We start from the raw sequence: 19,733 nt of genomic DNA, 5'->3' as shown, positions 1-19,733 counted from the left end.
GGCTGAGTGAGGTGCGTGGGGCAGGATGAGCTGTGGGGCCCCCTCCTCCTGCCTCGTCACGGTACCTGCCCCTCAGCTCTGCCATCTGGCATCCTCACACAGCCTCCTCTCACGTCCCCCTGGGGAATTGCATGTGCTGCCACACCACATCCAGAGGCACGGAGCCGGGGCACGTTCCTGTCAAGGGTGCTGGCTCTGCCATTCTCCCCAGGAGGTAGGTGTGCAGGAGGGCGTTTTTGTTGTTGCTGTTGTTGTTGTTGTTTATTTTATTTTTTGAGATGGAGTTTCTCTCTTGTTGCCCAGGCTGGAGTGCAGTGGCATGATCTTGGCTCACCTCAACCTCTGCCTCCCAGGTTCAAGCGATTCCCCTGCCTCAGCCTCCCAAGTAGCTGGGACCACAGGTGCATGCCACCATGCTGGGATAATTTTTTGTATTTTAGTAGGGACGAGGTTTCACCATGTTGCCCAGGATGGTCTCGATCTCCTGACCTTGTGATCCACCCGTCTTGGCCTCCCAAAGTGCTGGGATTACAGGTGTGAGCCACTGTGCCTGGCCAGAGGGCATTGTTTTTAAATTGTGGTAAAACACACATAACATGAAATTAACCATCTGAACCTTTTTCTTTTCTTTTTTTGAGACAGAGTTTCACTCTGTCGCCCAGGCTGGAGTGCAGTGGCACCGTCTTGGCTCACTGCAACCTCCACTTCCTGGGTTCAAGTGATTCTCCTACCTCAGCCTCCCAAGTAGCTGGGATTACAGGTGCCCGCCACCATGCCCAGCTAATTTTTGTATTTTTAGTAGAGACGGGGTTTCACCATGTTGGCCAGGCTGTTCTCAAACTCCTGACCTCAGGTGATCCACCCACCTCGGCCTCCCAGAGTGCTGGGATTATGGGCATGAGCCACCATACTCGGCCATCTCAATCTTTTTTTTTTTTTTTTTTGATATGGAGTCTCGCTCTGTTGCCCAGGCTGGGGTGCAATGGCACAATCTTGGCTCACTGCAACCTCCGCCTCCTGGGTTCAAGCAATTCTCCTGCCTCGCCCTCTAGAGTAGCTGGGATTACAGGCATGTGCCACCATGCCTGGCTAATTTTTGTATTTTTTAGTAGAGACGGGATTTCACCATGTTGGTCAGGCTGGCATCTCAACCATTTTTAAGTGCAAAGTTTGGTGGGATTAACTATGCTCACAGTGTTGTGCAACCATCACCACCATCCACCTCCAGAACTCTTTTCATCTTTCATCATCTGTACCCGTCACACAACTCCCATTGCCCTTCCTCCCCTGCTTGGCAGCCACCATTCATCTCTCTGTCTCTATGAATTTGACTACTCTAGGTGCCTCCTGTAAGTGGACTGACTCATACAGTATCCGTCCCTTTGTGACTTGCTTACTTCACTTAGCATAATGTCCTTACGCTTCATGCATGTTGTAGCATGTGTCAGAATGTCCTTCCTTTTTCAAGGCAGAATAATATTCCCTGTGTTTATTGGATCGCATTTTGTTCATCTATTCAGACACCTGGGTTTCTTCCACCTTTTGGCTGTTGTGGAGGCCGCTGGTTTTGATGGAAGACCAGGGGCTGTTTGGGTGGCTGTCTTGGTGAGACAGCCTCACCATTGCCTTTTGCATGGAGCAGGTCCTTAGTTTTGGATTCTGGAATCAGGGAATCCCAAGGACTTCATAGGCCTGTTTCTTGTCCAGCCCTATGTAGAGAAGGACTACGGAAAACAGATGTTTGTTCCAGGGATCCTGGGCAACGCGAGGTACAGGCAGGCTGCCTCAGGGCCCAGGTGCTGTGCAGGATGGGGAGGGCAGCATGCATCCCTCTTGGCTGCAGAGTTCTGAGGCCAGGGGCCTCAGATGCTAGAAGACAGAACCCTGGGCACCATCGCTCAGGCCCTCACTGAACAGGGCACTGGCAGGAGCAGTGATGCTGAAGATTTTTAAGGAACTCCTCGGGCAGAGGACACTGATGAAGGTGTGAGGGCAGAAGTTTCTGCAGAACATCCTGGAAACACACGGGCTCTTGATGACGTGTTAGACACCTCCTGAATACCCCCCAGACAGAATCTGGAATCTATGTGCCTGGGCTAGACAGTGATACTGCATTAATATCACTCCATCTGTACTTTGCCGCTGGCTGAGTCTGAGCACCTGTGTCCTGTGCTCTCACTGGCCTGGTGGAGTGCCCAGTCTCAAGGGAAGAAGCCTTACCACGTTCCATCGCTAGAGGGCACCCGGCCAATGGGTGGGGAAGTCGTGTGTGGCCCCCCCAACCTTCATCCCTTCAGAAATAAAGGATGTTTTTGAGAAAAAGTTGCAAGAGATGAGACGGAATATTCTTGCAAAGCAGGTATTTTCTTTAAAGACAGACCATCTTCCAGCATGCAACTTGGAAGATGATCTTTAATGAGCACTCACAGAACAGAGTTGCAGCCACATTCAATGACCAAAGTCCATCCCTTGGGTGCTTTCTCCCTCTGGGTCACTCCATCCTGCTCTCTGCCATCCCAGAGAGATGATCACGTCAATTCCAGAGGTGACACCACTCTGAGTCCATTTCTAGGGTCTTTGTTCTATTTGAGCGTTTCATTGTTAAGGTCTAAAATCTTGTCACATGGAGTTTTTACGATTTCTAGGGACGTCTATTAAGAATAGCGCGGCCGCTTTTCCCAACTGTTCAGAATTCATTCAGTTGAAAAGTTACGCAGGATGAGTTCCTATGTTTGACTTCAAGATGGAAGGAAAAAATAACACAAAAACAAAACCAAAAACAAAGTGAAAACATGTTCTTCTTGCCTCTTGCTGACTCACTGTTCCATCCAATCAAGACATCTTCCACCTGGGCCTCCAATTTGGGAGGCTGGGAGACATTGCAGGGACGCTGGGAGCTGGCCTGGGAGAGGTGGGGTAAGAAGTTCCAAGCAGAGCCTTTGGGAGGCACGGTGATGAGCCTGCTAAGAACTCACCGGAGAGGGCAGGGGCAGGACAGGGCACCTTCCCAAGTAGCTGTGCTCAAGCAACTCTGGTCAGAAGACCTGCCTATCCGGTTCTGCTGTTTACTTGCTGTGTGGCTTTGGGCAAGCCATCCAACCTCTCTGAGCCTCAATGTTTCTCAGCTGTCAAATGGAGAATTCATCACAACCTCATGGGGTTATTGTCAGGATGTGTGAAATAGGACGGTGGATTAAAAGATGTTGTCAATGTGAGCTGTGGGGACAGCGCACTCCTGTGCCGGTTAGTAAGTGATCTATCATCAATTCCATAAAAGCGTCTGTCAGGTGGGCTGAGCCACATGTGCTTAGAACAAGTGGGCATTCAAGACGAGTGAATGTTGCACTTTTCAACACATTGTTTTGCTATCGTGTAGGTATAACCTATGCCGCTGATTGGGTTTTTGCTTCACGGCCTGGGTTGGGAGCTGTTCTCTCGTGAGCTGAGCAACCATCTCTCATGCAGTCTCTGCATGAACAGGACCCAGAGGAGATTCTGCCTTTGTGGTTAGTCTCAGCCCAGCCTGGACTAGCTTAATGCCTTAGAAAGAAACACCCCGCCTCAAAAAGACACCTGCCTCTAAACTGGCTCGAGGCCCATCACCTTCTGCCAGCCATTCCTCTGCAGCTCAAACCCCAGCCTGTCTCAGCCAGCTTTGTGCATTGAGCAGAACCTTCAGGGTGCAGCCCGCTGACCGCCTTGTTCTTTCTCCTCGGCCTGTCGAGGAAGTCCCAGAAAGCACAGCTGACTTAGGGAAGGTCTGGGAAAAATCTCCCTGCTTTTGGGGGGGCAGGGGCGGGGGATGAGCCAGGGCTGAGGAGGAAACTCTGAAGACTCCGTAGATTGCTCTAGACCGCCTCAGACACTCTCGGCGCAGTGTGGAGAGGATTTGTGCAAACATTTCCTCTCTGGACCAAGAGGAATGCAAAAGCAGACTGCCTGCGGTGCATCTTGGACGGCTAGAGCGATGTACCCCGACTTGTGAAGGTGCACGAGGAAGATGAAGCTGGGATCGAGCAGGGCAGGGCCTGGGAGAGGAAGCGTGGGACTCCTGCCTGGCGTCCCCGAGCTGCCCATGGGCATCCCCGCCCCCGGGGGGACCACTCCTCTCTCCTTCCACAGGAAGTGCTCTCTCTGGGCCCCTGGGAGGCCCTTCCTCACCCTGGTCCTGCTGGTTTCCATCAAGCAAGTAAGAGCAGTTCATTATTATTATTATTATCAGTTGTATTTCCTGATTTTTTTTTTTAAAGAAGCAATTTAGGCCTTATGTAAGCAACCTGGAAAAGAGAAAACAGTATTAAGAAAATAATGAGCCACCATAATCCTAGCATTCAAAGGTAATCACTGTTCGTATTTTGGCATATTGTCCTCAAACCTTTTCTCTATGCATTTTTTTTTTTACAACAGCTGATATTAGGAAGCATAAAACATGTTGTGTCCTGGTCCCCCAACCAGCCCCGCATCATGTTATAAGCATTTCCCTATGTCAATGTGAATTCTGCAAATAGCATTTACAATTGCTGCATATATCCTTCTGTTTGTCTTCAGTATTCTCCCAGCTTTGAGTATTTAGGTTGAGCAAATCCGTTTTTATTTTTCCTTTCCTTTCCTTTCCCTTCTGTTTCCTTTTTCCTTTCCATTACAAAAATATAGAACGCTAATTTTTTTTAAAAAAACAATTCAAAGAAGTGAAATGCAAACTACAAATCACTCCACTTCCAACAGCTAGAGATCACTCTCATTCACATTTGGGGGCTTACACTTCCAGACATTTTTCTCCCATTGTTTACATACAGTTTTTTGTTTGTTTGTTTGTTTTTTGAGATGGGGTCTCGCTCTGTTGCCCAGGCTGGAGTGCAGTGGCGAGATCTTGGCTCACTGCAACCTCTGCCTCCCGGGTTCAAGTGATTTTCCTGCCTCAGCCTCCCGAGTAGCTGGGATTACAGGCACGCACCACCACCCAGCTAATTTTTGTATTTTAGTAGAGACAGGGTTTCACCATGTTGGCCAGGCTGGTCTTGAACTACTGACCTCAAGTGATCTACCCGCCTCGGCCTCCCAAAATGCTGAGATTACAGGCATGAGCCACCGTACCAGGCCTACATATAGTTTTTTTCTTTTTTAAACAAACACAGGCACATACTATAAATATTATTTTGTAATCTGCTTTCTTCATAACAAAATACACTAATAACACAGCTGACATTACTATGGAACACTTGCTCTGCACTGAGTTGAGTGCCAGGTGCCCCCCATTCCTCATATTATCTCCTTCTGTGTTCTCAGCAACCCTGTAGACGGAGGTTCTCTTGTTAACCCCCTTTTACAGGTGAGTAAACTGAGTCTCAGAGAAGTTGAGCAACATTCGTCCATGTCAGTAGGTGTAGATCCATGGTCTGATATTTAAGGGCTTTAAGGATTTATTGTAATGTATTTAACTATCCTCTGTAGTTGGGCATGCTGGTAGCTTGCTTTATTCTATCGAAGAAGATTAGACCTTTGTCCTCTTTCCAAGTTTCCATTTGGATACTGGGCTATGGGCAGTATAAAAGGATGATGGGAAGGAACCCCAGTTCCACTTGTCTGAGTAAAGAAAGTAGCTTAAGGAATGGCTCAGGCCAGGCACGGTAGCTCACGCCTGTAACCCCAACACTTTGGGAGGCCGAGGTGGGCAGATCACAAGGTCAGGAGTTCAAGTCCAGCCTGGCCAATGTGGTGAAACCCCGTCTGTACTAAAAAATACAAAAATTATCTGGGCATGGTGGTGTGTGCCTGTAATGCCAGTTACTCGGGAGGCTGAGGCAGGAGAATTGCTTGAACCGGGAGGTGGAGGTTGCAGTGAGCCAAGATCACACCATTGCACTCCAGTCTGGGCAGTAGAGTGAGGATCTGTCTCAAAAAAAAAAAAAAAAAAAAAAAGGAATGGCTGTCTTCCTCCTTTGTTCCATGGGCAGGGTGAGTCCCTGTTCACGGTCTTAGAATTCTAAACCCCTCCAGTCCCCATGTAGGGCAAGCTGTGATACCAGATCTCATGAGGGTTCACCTCAGGCTTTCTTTGCTGCAAGCCTGGGGCTAAAGAGGCAGATAACCCCTGCCAGATTTCCTACATCCAGGATCCCCTAGAGGCTGCCTTCAGGCCCTCATGGATTGTAAATGTGAGCCCAATCAATGGTTTCTTGGAATTCTTGCCATCATGGCAGCCTCTCCCCGAGTGACCAGAACATCCTTAAAGCAGGTGGCCCTGGCCTGCCTCTGGTCCCAGGACTTCAGTCTGTTAGTGGTGGGGCCAGTGGTGGGAGAGTTGATTCAGAACACTCATCCTTGCTTCCATTCTCTGGATATCTCATATCAACACTGAGTGAGTGTATCCAGCTTATCGTGTAGTTTTGTTCACAAATGTGGATTGCCAACCACATGCCAAGCCCTGAGACAGTGCTCGGGATATTATCACAAAATGCTTCCTCGCACATCATCTTACTTAATCGTCAACACACAAGCCTCTGAGAAGAGCGTAATTACTGAGCCCCTTTTACAGATGGGCAAATTAAGCTTCAGAGGAGTTAAATGGTTGCCTTCGATGCTGTATCTCCTGAGCACTGGAGCCGTTGTGCCTGCCCGGGATGTCCGAAGCCCTGTGTTTTTTCTTCTGGAGTGCTCTTGGGAGTTGTTGATGTATGAATATTTATGTTGCAACAGCGGAATCTGCAGAGCCTCAGGCCAGCTTACCAGGCTGAGAAAGCCACACCTTGGCCCTTTCAGTCTGGTATTTTTATAATCAATAACATGTCTGCTGGCAGCGTCTGCTTCCACTCTCTGCCACCCAGTCTGCGTTTTCAGAGCTTTTCTGGCTGTCTGTCCTCCGTGTGTGTCTGTAATTCTGATGGCCTAACTCTTGGTTCTCCATTTTAACCCCATATTCCTTTTCTAGATGTTTATATTACAAGGCTCTGTGAAGACTTTCATGATGAATTCTGCTCATAGCCTCTTTCCCTGCATGGAATATAAATGACTGTGGTGTGTGTTCTGGCAGGAAGTCTTCAAAAAATTCACTTAATGAGAAATTCTCAGGGATAGTTTAGTTTCTAAATTCAAGCAGGGAAGTAGTGTTATCCCCACACCAGTCTCTCCCACACTCATTTAAGTTATTTAACAGTTGCTTTGGCATCAAAAACATAAACTATCTAAGGATTTTTCAGAAGTACATTGTGGCCCTTTTATACATGGATGGCAGGAGGGTAAAATGGTGCATATTTAAAATTTTTAATTTTTTTTTCTTTTTGGTGAGGGTAGACAGTTTGGCAATCAAAAACCTTTAAAACTATGTGTATTCTGTGACCCAGAAATTCAAATTCAAAGAATTTCTAAGAAATAAAGATGTGCTCTCAAATGTTCAACTATGCAGATTTTAATCACAGCATCATTTATGTCAGCAAACATCTTAAAACAACATAGACATTCAATGCTAGAGGATTTAAAAACTAAATTATATCACATTTTTTTCATAGAATATTATGTAGCTGTTAAAAGGATGCTTTACTTCATTTATTATTTATTTCTTGAAATGGAAATATATTCACAATATGGGTCTTCTAATGAAACATAAAAGGCTTTGAAACAATATTATTCCCTTTGAAGTCACAATAAAAAAGAAAAGAAAGACAATGAATGTGTCTTTCATTCACAGAGAGAAGAATCTGGAAGTAGACGGTAATTTCTGAGTAATGAGATGATAATTTCACCTTCTCCCCTTCTTGCACAGCTGTGATTTCTATTTCATCTACAGTGAAGTGTATTCCTTCTCTACCAAAGAAAAACAGATTTATTTAAAGAGAGTCACTATAAGGATTTTTCTTTCCTTTTCCTTAATCCCTTCTCGGCCAAGTTCGTTGCTGATGTTGGTTGCCTATGCAAGGGAAGAGGAATCAAGGTCAAGCTGGACTTTTCCAGTTGGAAAAAAATTCACCCATATATCTTCTTTCCTCATGACTTTGGGAATCTGGCTGTGATTGAACTTGGATGTACCTCTTGTGTATTTTATGTCTTTAGGGCAAGGACTGGGAAGACAGTCTGAGTTTGTCCAGCTCCCCTAGACTGACAAAATTCAGTACTTTTTAGTTTTAGTTTGTTTTTCTGCTTTTGACTATGGCCATTGGCCGTGGCAAAGAATGGAGGATAGGGGAACATTACTCCAGAGACTGATTTTATTGTCTCTTCCTTAATCAGGTCCCGGAGAGGTCCCTGGGGTCATAAATAGTACTTTGTCCACCAATGGATCTTACACTGATGACTTGGAGGATTCTAGAAGCTTATTATTTGGTTAGCAACTCATCTGCTGAATTTGTAAAAATGATTTAGAGTCAGTTATAGTGCCATTAAAGATGTTTACTTCTTTAAACAATATGTTAAGAATTTACATGCTTTCTTTTGGGCCATAACTCAGAGAGAGATATTAATAGAGATTCCAAACTCATAGAAAACTGAAATCAAGGGATAAATGCCAATTATTGTATCATTATTACTACTTACTGGATAATTGCATGGTTCTCAAAGTGTGTGCTTGTATGCCCCAGGGCACTACTGTGAACTCACAGTGGTGCTATGAGATATTTTAATTTTTCAAGGGAAGTACAGTGATATGTAGCATTTTCCAGACACTGTGCAAACTACTAGCTCAAGGCATTCAGGGTGTTAACATCAGATACCACCTCCTCCCTTTTGATGATGTTGTTTCTTTGCAAAGCTGGGTTTTCCACAGGTCCTGTGATTAAAAAGCAAGTATAGCACAAAAATCAGTGTGGAACAGGAAATAAAGGTGGTGGCATCTGATCTGATCCTAAAGCTTGAGAAGTTGTGCAATGCACAGCAGGTACTAAGCTGTTAAGGCATAAATATTTATTAAGTTGTTTGGACTTACTTACTTAATAAGTGGGGCTTTAGATATATCTTTTGGCCTAGAAGTACTGTGGAAAAATTACTGAGTCAATAAGTATGGGAACTGCTGGTCTAATGATGACCACATTAGCTCTTCTTCAAAAAGTTGGCTGTGGGATTGTTGCTGCACTCCCTACTGGTATACCGGTCCTACCTCATTCTTTTGGGATAACCCTAAATCTACCTGGCCCTAGAAAGAATTTTAGTTTGTTGCCCCTTGTGAGAAGAGAGAAAACCTTAAAGCCAAATGATTAACTGGGTGATCTTAGCCCAGATCATTTATTGAACCCTTCCTCATCCTCCACCCCACAAGTGAGCCTCTGAAAATGAAGGACGGCAAGAGCATTAACTCCGGCCCTGTGCTGGGGGCTTGTATTCAGAGATGAAAGACACATCTCAGTCCTCAAGATGCTTATGGAGTAGGGAGGAAGATGGATAAGTGGCCCACCAATGACATCGCAGTGTGATGGGCCATAGGGATCGGTCATGCAGGGTAAGGGTGACAAGCTCAAGACTCAGGGAGATGAGCGATTAAGTATGGCCAAGGGTCTCTAGGCTTGAGTTGGGCCTTGAAGGATGAATAGGGGTTCACCAGGTGAAAATGAGGGCAGAAGCGAGTGCCAGTGGGAAGTGCAAGGATGAGAAGTCATGAGGGAGCATGACTTGGGACAAGGATGGCTAAGATGCTAAATCCTGAGGCCACAGGCCTTAAGTGGAAGACTGTAGGCAGGAGAGCCCTGTGCTCAGCTCTGGCCTGTTCTCCTGTCACTGTGGAGCAGGGTGGAGGGTGGATGGTGGCACCAGGCCAGAGGAGGAAAGGGAAGAGAGGGTTGGACAAGAGAGATGTTAAGAAGGTGGGGTCGATGGAACCTGGACAAGGGGAAGGGAACTGCTGCGGACGACTCCTGGTTTCAGGTTTGTAATGGAGAGAACTGAGCCACACATGGTAGAAGCTCGTAGGGAAGCTAAGGACGACAGACCCAGAATGCCCTTGGCCTTGCACGCCAGCCAGTTATATAGCTGCCGTCTCTGGAGCAGATTCTAAGTCCTTTTTAGGGCAGGGGCTGTGTCTCACTCATCTCTGTATCCTTTTTAATTCCTCCTTAACACAAGGCCTGGCCCACAATAGGTGCCTGATGAACAATAGAAGAGAAAGCCCTTTTTAAAATCAAAAGAAGCCCAGGCATAGTGGCTCATGCCTGTAATCCTAGCACTTTGAGAGGCCAAGGCAGGAGGATCATTTGAGCCCAGGAATTTGAGACCAGCCTGGGAAATGTAGCGAAATCGTGTCTCTACAAAAAAATACAAAAATTAGGGCCAGGCGCGGTGGCTCATGCCTGTAATCCCAGCACTTTGGGAGGCCGAGGAGGGCAGATCACAAGGTCAGGAGTTCAAGACCAGCCTGATCAACATGGTGAACCCCTGTCTCTACTAAAAATACAAAAATTAGCCAGCCACGCCTGTAATTTCACCTACTCAGGAGGTGAGGCAGGAGAATTGCTTGAACCCAGGAGGTGGAGGTTGCAGTGAGCCGAGATCACGCCACTGTACTCCAGCCTGGGCGATGGAGGGAGACTCCATCTAAACAACGACAACAAAAAAAATTAGCCAAGCATGGTGGCGTGTGCCTGTAGTCCCAGCCACTCAGGATGCTGAGGTGCGAGGCTCACTTGAGCCTGGGAGGCAGGGGTTGCAGTGAGTGGAGATTGTCCCATCACACTCCAGCCTGGGCAACAGAGTGAGGAGACCCTATCTCAAAAAAGTAAATAAATAAAATAAAAATAAAATCAAAAGAAGTGGTACAGGTACACAACTAGAAGCCGTTACACAGCCCAGTTATCTGGAAAGTCCAAAACGTGCTGTATTTTCAAGGTTGAATGGCATGAAATAGTCAATATTAGAAAGGAAAAAAATCCCAAGTCCTCAGTTGCTGGAATAAGTCTCTCAGACACTTCTCTTTGTACTGAACCCACTTCCGAATTGACTTCGCAAGAATAGATCCGGGCCAGGCGCAGTGGCTCACGCCTGTAATCCCAGCACTTTGGGAGGCTGAGGTGAGCAGATCACGAGGTCAGGAGATCAAGACCATCCTGGCCAACATGGTGAAACCCCATCTCTACTAAAAATACAAAAAAATTAGCTGAGCACGGTGGTGCGCACCTGTAGTCCCAGCTACTCGGGGAGGCTGAGGCAGGAGAATCTCTCGAACCCAGGAGGCAGAGGTTGCAGTGAGTTGGGATCGCACCACTGCACTCCAGCCTGGTAACAGATTAAGACTCCGTCTTAAAAAAGAAAAGAAAAGAAAAGAAAAGAAAAGAAAAGAAAAGAAAAGATCCTATAACCTGAGCAGAAAAACTCATGGTCACCTCCAGAGCAGAGAATCTGTCTACTCAGAGCCTTTGAGACTTTGACTTTGGTCCTGCAGATACCTGGGCAATGCAGCCTTCTGCAATCCTCTGGTCCTTCAGTCACATTGTTGCGTCTTAGTGTGATGCATCTCTCTTTGGGATCTACATAGTCTTAGAAGCATGCAACTATTCATGTGGGAGGATGCAAAAGTTTAGGATAAGAATGTTGCGTACTCTTGAAATGTCAACTTCACTTAAGGGTTTTTAATTTTTTTTCATATTTGTATTAAAGCCAATATGATTAGACTATGGAGTGAATGTAAAATGTGTATGTGCTCTTAAGATAGAATATAAGATGCTGAAGAAATGCTGTCTCTTTGCTGTGGGCCACTTCAGTGGGAAGGTTGGAGAATCATGGTGTGAAGTGAAAACAAGGCCACATCTGTGCTTGGTCACTGGGGGTGACCATGTTTTTGTTTGCTCAGGTTACAGGATCCCTCCTGGAGGAAACGACTCGGAAGTGGACTCAGTACAAACAGGCGTGTCTGAGAGACTTACTCCAGGAACCTTCCGGTGAGCATGTGTATTAGTTATCCGTGGCTGTGTAACAAATTGCCCCAAAGCTTAGCAGCTGAAAACAATCACCAGTCATTTATTACCTCTCATAGTTTCTGTGGGTGCGGAATTCAGACAGGGCACACTGGGGATCGCATGTTTCTGCTCTATAATATCTGGAGTTCAGCTAGAAGACTCCCATGGCCTCTACACTTGGCCGGGGCTTCCATACAGCATGATGGTGGGGTCTCTAAGGGCCTGCCTGACCAGAGGCCACATTGCCTTTTATGACTTGGCCTTGGAAGTCATACAAGACCACTTCGACTGGTCAGACATGTTCAACTGGTCAGACAGCTACAAAGCTCTACTCAGGCCAACGGTACAGAAACACAGATCCCATGCCCCACTGTAAGGAAACATATGAAACCACATGTATGTGGATGTGGCCATCTTTGATAAAAGCCATCTGCCATGGCACACTCATCACCTGATCATATGACATGATTAGCTGCTGTAGATTAGCCTGGGAATCTGTTAAAGGAATGGGGGTGGGGGTCTCCCGTCTCCTAGGGCATTAACTAAATCTGAATAGTAACATTTCTCTTATCCAAGCCTACACTAAGTTCAGAACATTCTAGCGAGTATGTAATTGTTGTCTGCAGGCTGACTCTTCGGGTGCAGCCAGGTGCACCATGCCCACCTCCAAAAGAAAAAAAGAAGAAAGTATCTTGGCCCGTTGCCTCTGAGCCCACTGAGGACAATCCCCGGCTCTGGCTGCTTTCAGATCATTCTATTCAGAGGCCTTGAGACTGACAGGACACTGTGAACTCTCTCTTTCTTCACCCAAAGGCAGTCCCAGGCTTCAAGCCCTTCCCAGCTCCCTTTGAAGACCTCATGGGCCCAGGCAGGTGGTAGTCAAGCCTTGAGATCAGCTGCAGGAACCACCTCTCGCTTTGGAGAACACTGCTTTCTGAGGTCAAGGTAAGGCAGGCCTTCATCCAGAGCCATGCCATGCACAGCTCAGGTGAGCACTGCCTTACCCAGACTGGGTGCTGACACCTGGCAGCCAGGTCGACATGGTGTCTCAGGCCAGCTCATAACCTAGTACCATGGTGTTTCTAAGATTTCAATGCCAGAAACCTGGCCTTTTTTTTTTTTTTTGAGACAGAGTCTCACTCTGTTGCCAGGCTGGAGTGCAGTGGCGCGATCTCAGCTCACTGCAACATCCAACTCCCTGGTTCAAGTGATTCTCCTGCCTCAGCCTCCCGAGTAGCTGGGATTACAGGCGCCCACCACCACTCCAGGCTAATTTTTGTATTTTTAGTAGAGACGGGGTTTCACCATGTTGGCCAGGATGGTCTCGATCCCCTGACCTCGTGATCCAGAATCCTGGCCATTTTAGCCTAATAGGGAGCAGATGGTGGGAATGATGCTTGGCTTCCCGGAGTCAGGAGCCTGCAATATTAGAAGTTTGGGACCTAGTCTGAAATACTTCCATTTGATTCCGGGAGGCCCATAAGGCAGAGTTTTAAGTTTGTTGCTTCCCGTTGCCAAACACCAGGGTAAATCATCCCCTGAGATGGTCCAGGTATCTAATAATGATCATTGAATTAGTGCTCAAATGGAGAGATATGGCAAATGGAGAGATATAACTATATAGTACTTGTGTTGGTTATGTGTGACCAAGGACCTTGATCTTGATCCTCCTTATTCCACTGGTCATTTTGCACATTCACAGCGTGAGTGTGTCCTGGGATCTAACTGGTGAAGGTTTGATGATGATTTAGCTGACTGTGGAACATAAGGCACTGGCTGAGCCTCCAAGTGTCCTCCTGTCCTCAAGTTTCTGTGAAAGTTTAATTCATGTCGGCGGCTGGGTGTGGTGTCTCACGCCTATAATCCCAGCACTTTGGGAGGCCGAGGTGGGCAGATAACTTGAGGTCAGAAGTTCGAGATCAGCCTGGCCAACATACTGAAACCCTGTCTCTTCTAAAAACACAAAAATTAGCCGGGCTACTCAGGAGGCTGAGGCAGGAGAGTTGCTTAAGCCTGGGACATGGAGGTTGTGGTGAGCCGAGATCACGCCATTGTACTCCAGCCTGGGCAATAGAGTAAGACTCCATCTCCAAAAAAAAAAGAAGAAGAAGAAAGAAAGTTTAGTTCATGTCAAATAAAGCAAGATCAGCATGATGTGTACATTGATGTAATTGACCGGAAGTCAAGTTGGGCAGACAAATGCACATTGTTCGGGACTGCATTCAGCATTCCTGTGGTCCCCAAATCATTCCCCATCCTTGGCTCATCTAGAGAGTGGGACACCCGTGCTGGTTTCTGCACAGGTTACACCAGCTTCCAGTGCCAGGAAGGTGGGCTCCCATGGTGCCTCTGCCTCCATCAGTGGCATCCCTGTGCTGAAACGCTGATGTTCATCACACCCTTCTTCTCTCTATAGGCATATTTTGTAACGGGACATTTGATCAGTACGTGTGTTGGCCTCATTCTTCTCCTGGAAATGTCTCTGTACCCTGCCCTTCATACTTACCTTGGTGGAGTGAAGGTAATAAGTCTTATTTTTACCAATTTTCCCCAACCAAGTGCTTTTGTGAAGTTCTCTTCCCCCACAAACAGTCCCCGTCTAAGCTCTCAGTAATACATCTTCCTTCTGTAATTTTTCTATTCCTGGATGTTCCATTTATTTTTATGTATGTATGTATATATTTATTTTTATTTATCTTTGTGGTTACATAGTAGGTATATATATTTGTGGGGTACATGAGATGTTTTGATACAGGCATGCAATGTGAATAGGCATGGAGAATGGGATATCCATCCCCTCAACATTTATCTTTTCAGTTACAAACAATCCAATTACACTCTTTATTTCAAAATGGACGATTGTTATTATTATTATTACTATTATATATATTTTTTGAGATGGAATCTCACTCTGTCGCCCAGGCTGGAGTGCAGTGGCACGATCTCAGCTCACTGCAACCTCCGCCTCCCAGGTTCAAGCGATTATCTTGTCTCAGCCTCCCGAGTAGCTGGGACTACAGGCACCCACCGCCACCACACTCGGCTAATTTTTTTGTATTTTTAGTAGAGATGAGATTTCACCGTGTTAGCCAGGATGGTCTCAATCTCCTGACCTCAGGTGATCCACCCGCCTCGGCCTCCCAAAGTGCTGGGATTACAGGCGTGAGCACCACGCCTGGCCGATTAAGTTATTATTGATTATCATCACCAGTTGTGCTATCAAAGAGTAGGTCTTATTCATTCTTTCTATTTTTTGTACCCATCATCCCTCCCCACCTCCACTGTCCCAGCCGCCCACTACCCTTCCCAGCCTCTGGCAACCATTCTTCTACTCTCTATGTCCATGAGTTCAATTGTTTTGATTTTTAGATCTTACAAATAAGTAGCTCTCCTACTTTGAAGCTTCTAGAATACAGATCCAGCAGCCACTAAATCTGGCTGCAGTGGGGGTAAGAATGGCCACTGTCATGGAGAGGAGAAACAGGTCGGGGAGAAAGATTGGGATGCTAACCTCCACACAATTTTTGGCTTGTTAGATGGGGAGGAAGGATTTTCAAAGAACCCTTTGCATTCACATCGAAAGGAGGTGCCAATCGGTTAGTGTTTTTAACTCCCATGGGACTTGGATGGAGAATTTAACCACTTAGCTTGCTCTGATGCTGTTTCAAGGAAGTAAACATTACTTAGATACCTAGGATAATATCCCATCCCTACCGGCCCCAGAAGCCCGACCTCTTGGTTATTTTATTCTGGAAGAGGAGAGAGGTGATTACGGGTTAGATTCCTGTTGCCTCTGACCATAGACCACCGGCAAATATAAGGACAACTAAAACTATTCTTAGGAAACATAAGTGGTTACAAGCTCCAGGCAAAACAAGGTGAGCACCAGCTTCTGAGAGGGTAAGATGATAGCCTTTTGTATTTAATTTCCGCCCGATAAATCATCCCATCGTGCAACTTTGGTTTCAATGTTTTGAGCCTCTAGAGCAGAGAGAGAGAGTGTTTAGAAGGAAGATACATTTCTGGGTGGGAGAGTTAGTGACCTATTTTATGGAAGTGTTCTCTGATGAAATCCAGTTGGAATCAGCCCAAGAAGCATGAGAATGTGAGATTTTAGGGAGGGTGGAAGAGATAACTTGCTGGATCGGAGGGCTCTGAATGACTCAGGCACAGTACCCCTGGGAGCAGCTCAGTGAGGGAAAAGAGCACTGGGTGTGGAGTCAGGAGCCCCGAGGTCAGACCCAGTCCCTCTATTTTACACTTTGGAGACTTTGGGCAAATTCCCACAGCACCCCCTGAACTTCCACTTCCTCATCTATGAAGGGAAGGAGAGTTGCTAATTCTGAAGGTCACTCAGAGGAGTCAATGAGAAGGCACTCACAGGGTGCGTCGTAGAGCTGCTGCTCGGTCCGCAGGAGCTGAAGCTGAATCCAGGGAGGAGCCCCTTGGATTCCTTCAAGTCTTGAGGCCCCAAACACCTGGACTTCTCAGTAGCATGTGGAGCCGATCCCTACTTCTCTGCTCACTGTCTACCTGTCCCTTTCCAAGAGCTAAAAACACAGATCCATTCCACTGTAAGAGAAAATGAAGTGTTCAAAAAGCCACATTTACAAAGAAGTTAAATTAAAACCTCTTTAAAAAAAATAGGTTTTGGACTTCTGCAATGTGAAGGGAGTGTGATTTGCAAAAGGTGGGAAGTTACTCTTCCACCCGCCATTCTGTGCATTAAGTCTTTAGAATCCAAATGGATCCCTGCAGTGAAAAGAGAATGTGGAGACCGTGGAAGGGCGCAGAGAAGAACATGTGCAAATGCACAGAGTGGAGGAGAATCCCTGTGAGATGGGAGAGAGAAAGGGGCATGGTAATATCAGAAGAGGGAGCGCCTGGCGCCTGTAGTCCCAGCTACTCCGGAGGCTGAGGCAGGAGAATGGCGTGAACCCGGGAGGCGGAGCTTGCAGTGAGCCCAGATTGCGCCACTGAGTGCCTGATGGCAAACAGAAGCTGTAACTGACGACTGAGGCTGGGGGCTGATGACAAAGGAAACTGGGTGTTAGTCACTAGGGTTTCAAGCTTTCTTCTGTAGAGGAAGATTATGTGGAGTCCCAGAAGGTGTTAAGGCATAAAAATGGAGCACAAGTTGTAGTCTGGGAGAATGGCGTTGAGAGCATGTAGCTATTGGACCGAGGAATGGAGGAACCAGGGAGGGAAACTACTGCAGTGTCCCAGAAAACAGCATGCTAAGGGTCTGGTTCGGGCAAGAGCAAGAGAATGGAGAGAAGGAGAAAGATTAAAATGTTGGAAGCAGAATGCTCTAGACTTGTCATCAGTTGGAGTAGAAACTGAGGGACAGAGGGGGAGTAGAAAATGGAGGAGAGGAAAACAAACTCTTCTTCCTTCTCCTCCTCCTCATTCTCCCCTTCTCTTCCCCATCTAAGGAATGGTCTCAGGGTCCACCTGGCCCCACCCAAGCCCACATCTCAACCTGTGGGTAGCCAGGTCCTCTGGCTCCTCCCCCCCTCCATCCCTCACTGCTGTGGGCTCACCAGCACCCTCTGCTGCTTCTCAATGGCCTTCTCACCAGTTCCTGCCTCGGATCTGGCCCCCTCCGGCACCTTTGGAAAAGCTTTCTAAAGTATCATTCACATTCTGTCTCCCCCCATCACGACCCCTACAAATGGCATGCAAGACCTCCTGCTGCCTGGTCCTGCCGACCTCGTTAGCACTCACCCCCACGTTCAGAGTTCCCTGAGCTCCAGCCCAATGAGCAACTCCCAGGCTCTGCACCTGGTCCAGCTCTTGCCACTCAGTACCTTGGCTCGCACACCTGCCCAGGAGGCCTCCTCGCTGGCTCTGGCTGTGCTCCTCTGCCTATAAAGCCCCTTGTAATTCTCAGCTCAATCCTTTCCTCCTTCTAGAAGATTTCTCAGACCTCTCCCCTCAACTACAGATCTCTCCCCTCTGCCTTTCTGAGGCCTCTTTTTTTTTTTTTTTTTTTTTGAGACAGAGTCTTGCTCTGTTGCCCAGGCTGCAGTGTGCTGATCTTGGCTCACTGCAACCTCTGCCTCCTGGGTTCAAACAATTCTCCTGCCTCAGCCTCCTGAGTAGCTTGGATTACAGGCGCACATCACCATACCCAGCTAATTTGTGTATTTTTAATAGAGACAGGGTTTCACTATGTTGGCCAGGCTAGTCTCGAACTCCCGACCTCGTGAACCTCCCGCCTTGGCCTCCCAAAGTGCTGGGATTACGGGCATGATCCACCGCACCCGGCCTCTGAGGCCTCTTTTATACCTATGCAGTCTTCTGTCTTAGCATTTATAATTGTTTACGGCGATTTTTCTTTGCACTCCCCCAGCCAGAGCTGAGCCCTATTCGTATCTTTGCATTCCCAGCACAAAGTATTATGGCTAGTACAGACAATGCAAGTGTCAAGTGACATTCTTACCATTCGCTCATTCAACTAATATTTGTGAAGCACCTGTTGTATGCCATGCATTATTTTTAAGTGCTTGGGATATATTAGTGACAAAAACCGAGTAAGATCTCTCTCTTCGTGGGGCTCACATTCTCGCGGGAGAGACAGACAATTATCAATAAGCATCATAAATAAGTGCAGACTATGTTTGAATGTGATCTATGTTAAACAAGATGGGGAAGGGAAGGGATGGGAGGGTTGGAGTGGGGTGATTAGTTGCAGCTGTAAACTGGGTTGTCAAGGAAGTCTTCGATGGCAGGGTGACATTTTGGTGAAGATGTAAAGAAGGTAAAGGTTTTAGAGGAAGGGTGTTCATGAGGGAAGAAGACAGCAGGTCAATGGCTCTATGCGGGGACCATGCCTGGCCTGTTCCATGAAGAGGAGGAGGCAGACGCGGCTGTGGTGAAGAGGGGAGAGAAGCAACAGGTTACAGCAGAGAGTTACAGGCCAGGTCTTAGGGGGCTTTGTGAAAGGCCAGAAGACTTTTTCTCAGAAAGCCCTTGGAAGATTTGGAGAGAAGCGTGACATGATGTGGCTGATTTTTTTTTTTTTGAGACAGTCTCCCTCTGTCACCCAGGCTAGAGTGCAATGGTGTGATCTCACCTCACTGCGACCTCTGCCTCCCAGGTTCAAGTGATTCTCCTGCCTCAGCCTCCCTAGTAGCTGGGTCTACAGGTGCTCACCACCACACCTGGCTAATTTTTTTTTTTTTTTTTTTTTTTTTTAGTAGAGATGGGGTTTCACCATGTTGGCCAGGCTGGTCTTGAACTCCTGACCTCAGGTGATCCACCCACCTCGGCCTCCCAAAGTGCTGGGGTTACAGGCGTGAGCCACCATGCCCGGCCTATGTGGCTGATATTTTATTCAGCTGGCTCTGACTGCTGGGTTGCCCACAGATGTGAGGGGCAGGACTGTCAGAGGAGTCCCATCTCCCGGTGGGAGGTGATGTTTCCACAGGATGGAGGCAGGAGGTGAAAGTTGCAGTCAGATTCTGGGTGCAGATGAAGGCAGGGATGACAGATTACCTAGAGGACCTGAGGAAGGCTATTAGAGACAGAAGGGGAGGGTGACTCTGAGGTTTAGGGCCCGGGGGACTGGAAGGACGGGTTTGCCATCCACTGAAGTGGTAAAATAGGTGGGTAGAGCAGATTTTGAAAAGAAGAAAAAGAGTGTGGTTTGGAGTGTGTTGTTTGAGATGTCAATTAGACACCTTACCTAGCAAAGCTGTCAGGGGAGCACGGGACTATACCCTTTGGTTGTCCATTCGTTAAATTCACCAGACAGTTACTGTTGGCCCATGATATGCAGGGCCAGGACTAGGAAGGACCAACAGATTTCGACTTCTCGTTTGCAAGCCCAGCCTCTAATCCTCCACGTGGAGGACCTTC

The 19,733-nt window shown here is 47.1% G+C and overlaps 1 protein-coding gene across 1 annotated transcript in view; it reads left to right on the top strand.

Moving 5' to 3' along the window:
* The first annotated feature begins 3,860 nt into the window (after positions 1–3,860).
* Positions 3,861–19,733, top strand: part of GLP2R (glucagon like peptide 2 receptor) — a 67,078-nt gene continuing 51,205 nt past the window's right edge. The window contains exons 1-3 of the mRNA XM_055257273.2: positions 3,861–4,189; positions 11,765–11,852; positions 14,287–14,391. Of these exons, the coding sequence (XP_055113248.2) occupies positions 4,001–4,189; positions 11,765–11,852; positions 14,287–14,391 (382 nt within the window). The 5' untranslated portion in view covers positions 3,861–4,000. The remainder of the gene's footprint in view (positions 4,190–11,764; positions 11,853–14,286; positions 14,392–19,733) is intronic.

The sequence above is a fragment of the Symphalangus syndactylus genome, chromosome 20, assembly GCF_028878055.3.
Source record: "Symphalangus syndactylus isolate Jambi chromosome 20, NHGRI_mSymSyn1-v2.1_pri, whole genome shotgun sequence".
In the NCBI taxonomy this organism is placed as follows: domain Eukaryota; kingdom Metazoa; phylum Chordata; class Mammalia; order Primates; family Hylobatidae; genus Symphalangus; species Symphalangus syndactylus.
This window is presented reverse-complemented; position numbering and strand designations above follow the sequence as displayed.